This window comes from Alexandromys fortis, unplaced genomic scaffold, assembly GCF_014885135.2.
Source record: "Alexandromys fortis isolate MF-2015 unplaced genomic scaffold, M_Fortis_MF-2015_v1.1 scaffold_1016, whole genome shotgun sequence".
Classification (NCBI taxonomy): Eukaryota; Metazoa; Chordata; class Mammalia; order Rodentia; family Cricetidae; genus Alexandromys; species Alexandromys fortis.
The window spans coordinates 9,256-13,135 of record NW_026068880.1 but is presented as its reverse complement, the minus strand read 5'-3'; the positions used below and the strand labels follow the sequence as shown (position 1 = coordinate 13,135).

At 45.5% G+C, this 3,880-nt stretch overlaps 1 protein-coding gene across 1 annotated transcript; it reads left to right on the top strand.

The window, feature by feature from the left end:
- Positions 1-5: 5 nt before the first annotated feature.
- LOC126496067 (acylcarnitine hydrolase-like) lies at positions 6-3,751 on the top strand (the record flags this gene model as incomplete). The annotated part of the gene is made up of 8 exons (XM_050133642.1): positions 6-32; positions 546-644; positions 911-1,051; positions 1,165-1,245; positions 1,494-1,638; positions 2,057-2,194; positions 2,968-3,040; positions 3,457-3,751. Coding segments are annotated over 8 exons (888 nt in total), but the record flags the coding sequence as incomplete, so codon positions are not given.
- Positions 3,752-3,880: the final 129 nt, after the last annotated feature.

Here is a 3,880-nt window from a genome sequence, read left to right as displayed (position 1 = left end):
TGATCTCTAACACCTCTGAGGTGGTCTACACAGTGAGTCACTTCAGCCATTGATGACCCTGCAGCCTCAGCCTCCACCCTCTGGTACTCTGGGAGTTTTCTCAAGTGGGAAAACAAGGGATGTGAGAAATAGCATCTTTCAGTACTTTCTGAGAGATTCAAGGTTAGAATCCATTTCTCTCTATACAGGCTGGGTGTAATAACCATGTATAAGTACCTTGTAGTGTCCATCATGTTCAGAAACAAATACATATGGGATGACGATATGGCTCAATAGGTAAAAACATTAGGACCGAGTTCAAATTCCCTCAGAAACCACAAAAAGCTGCATGGAGAAACAAGTGTGTGATCCTGGTATTCCAAGAATGAGGTAGAATTACCTCTCTAGCTGTCACATCTGAGCAACATAAAATGGGAATTACATACTTTATTTCAACAAAACAAAGTGCAATGTGATATTTGGGCACAATGCCAATTGACTGGGGTTGAGAAAACTACTATACTTGCCTGAAAGGATGGATCAACTCCTGCCTGATCCCTTTACAGAAAGTGGCCAATTTATCTGGTTGTGAGACTACCGACTCAGAAACCCTGGTGCACTGTTTGAGAAACAAGAGTGAAGAGGAGATTCTGGCTATTAACAAGGTTGGGAGAGTTGTGTGACTTGGAGGACCTGGTCAGTGGGATGTGAGAGAGTCAGTCCTTACTACTCTAAACAACTTACTTCTGCTCCATGGTTTGGCGTCCTCTTAATCGTGTATGTAAAATGAATTCCAAATATCTTAAAATATGTAGAATCTTTATCAGGGTTGGAAAAACATCCTGAGACAATTAAATGGGGGCAGGTGTAATGGTTTGGGTTTCTCAGTGGACATCAGAATTGACCTCGATGTCCCTCGCATGTCCCTCAGGTCTTCCAGTCCATCTCTGCTGTGGTGGATGGAGAGTTCTTCCCCAGGCATCCCCAAGAGTTGTTGGCTTCTGTGGATTTTCGCCCTGTCCCCAGCATCATTGGGGTCAACAATGATGAGTATGGCTGGCTTCTCCCTATGGTGAGGCACAGTTCCAATTCTCTGGAAGTCTGGGGACTCATAAGGTGAGCAGAGGAAACTTGGTCCATATCTATCCCACCATATACTATAGAAAATTGTCCTCTCTCTCCCAGATCATGGGCGCTGATCAAATAATAAAGGACATAACCAGAGAGACCCTGCCGGCTATTCTGAAGAACACAGCAACAAAGATGGTGAGATACCTTGAGTTTGCCCCCAATAGAAAGAGCCACTATGTACCCTTCCAGACAGCATGCCTACAAAGATCTGTGTGTGTGTGGTTTGTGGAGGGCTCACCCCAGAACTTATACCTTTCCCTCTATACCATATCTTTTTTTTTTTCTATACCATATCTTATCCGTGGCCACATTCTCCACACTGAGATGCTGCCTATCAAAACAAGAACCTGCCTAAACTCATTCTTCCTGATTCCCTGGTGTAGATGTTACCTCCTGAGTGTGGTGACCTGCTAATGGAAGAGTATATGAACAACACTGAAGATGCCCAGACCCTCCAAATACAGTACAAGGAAATGATAGCAGACTTCTTGTTCGTTATGCCTTCACTACAAGTAGCAAAGTTTCAATGTGAGTGCATCTGTGATGAGGCCTAGTGGAAAGGAGCTCAGAGCCATGGGTCCCAGATGAGCTTAATAGTGTCCAGGTCCCCAATTGTGTCTGGATCACATCTCTGGTACTAAACCCCGGGGGGCATTACATCAGTATTTCTTCATTCTAGTGTAAGAAAGGGAAGTGATATCTTATCCAGATACAAATAAGGAAACAGGTTGCTGATACTCCATTGATTTGCCAAACCTACTCAGCTGGGAAGGCCAGGGTCACTGTTTAGCCAAAGGCTTTCCCATAACTAGTGCTCCAGCCTGGGGCCACCCACTTGACAATTATAACACCAGATAACTGTATACCGACATAACTTATCAATAACCGTTAGGCAGGACAGTTACAGGTGAGAGAATACTATGTAACCATGTGTCCTTACCTCTAGGCTCTCGTGCCACTGTCTACTTTTATGAATTCCGACATGTGCCCAGCTATGAAAAAGATACGAGGCCAGCGTATGTGAAAGCTGACCATGGTGATGAGATTCCCTTTGTTTTTGGGTCTTCCCACTGGGGCATAAAACGTGAGTCTTTCTTGTGTTTCATGAGCTGGATGGGGTCACAGGTGGCTACTTGATGGGCAACTGAGCTCTCAGTCCAGTTGAGAAAATCAAGGCTCTGGGAGAGGACATAATCAAGTAAGCATCATTTCCATCCTCAAAAACTTATACTCAGATTAGAATCTGGATTCTACCAAATATAATCTATCATCTTAATTACTTTTATATTACTGCGATGAGATACTATGACCAAGTCAGCTTATAGAAGAAAGGGTTTATTGGGACTTACAGGTTCAAAGGGTTAGTTGGAGTCTATGACCATCAGGGATGGGAGAATAGCAGCGTTCAGGCAGACAAAGGCACTGGAACAGTAGCTAACTAAAGCTTACATCCTGATCTACAAACACAAGGCAGAGAGAGGTAATTGGACCTGACTGGATTTTAAACATCAAAGCCAACTTCCAGTAGTACACCTCCTCCAGCAAAGCCATTCCTCCCAATTCTTCCCCAAAAGTTCCACTAACTGTGAACCACATATTCAAATATATGAGTCTATAGGAGTCATATTATTTGAGCCACCACACCTATGTTAGATGGAATGAGAACACACTGAGCAGAACTGAACCTGGAGGCATTCAATTAGAGGTGTGGGTGGCCCCGGGATCCTTGGTGATGAAGGAGGGTAAGAGGCCTAGAGTTCAAGGTTAGGCTACAAGAAAGATGGTGATTGCGGAGCAGGAATAGGCAGCTGCATGGGGTGGCTGGGACACGGACCTCTGTCTTCCCCATGGCTACAGCTGACTTCACTGAGGAGGAGAAGCTGCTGAGCAGGAGAATGATGAAGTACTGGACCAACTTTGCACGATATGGGTGAGAGCACACCCCTCCCTCAACCTCCTCAGGGGTGGGTCCCTATGTAGGGTTCCATTGGTGGTTGATGACTTCATTAGCATGCATGGATAACTCATCACATGATAGAGTCCTCCTCACCCCAGGGCACACTTAGGTACATTGTGTATTGGTTACTGGTCACACTGCAATGCCTTGATAGGAACTACGGTATTGTTCTTTAGATTTTGCCTTTGAGTGGGAGACCCAAAATTGTCCAGGTAGTCTTGCCACACATGGAACAGACACTCGTAGGTGACACTTGTATCCCTGTGTAAGGACACGTGCCTCATCTGTCCCCTCAACTATTGGCCCAATTAGCCTACTACCCTGACAAATTGGGGAATCACAATGATGAGCATGATCTTACCATTCCCTGATGGCTGGCATATCCGCAGGAACCCCAACAGTAAGGATCTACCCAACTGGCCCATGATGAATGATAATGAGAAGTACCTGCAGCTGGACATCCAGCCTGCTGTGGACCAAGCCCTGAAGGCCAGAAGGCTGCAGTTCTGGACTCAGACTCTACCCCAGAAGATCCAGGAGCTAAAGGGGTCTCCAGATAATTACAAAGAGTAGTACCCTGTGAGAGGAATGGTGTGAAGGGCTGAATATACATGGGGTCAGCCGAACATTCTTAGAGAATCCGGTTAGAGTCTAACAGTCATATCACCATCCCTTACCGCTACAATTGTCCATTTGGTCTGCATGTACGACAAATCCTTGGTGTGTCACTCGTTCCTCAGCATGCTGGGACACCTTTTATGAGACTCCGTGAATGCTCCCATGACTGTAGATGTGTGACCCCTAAGTGCCCCG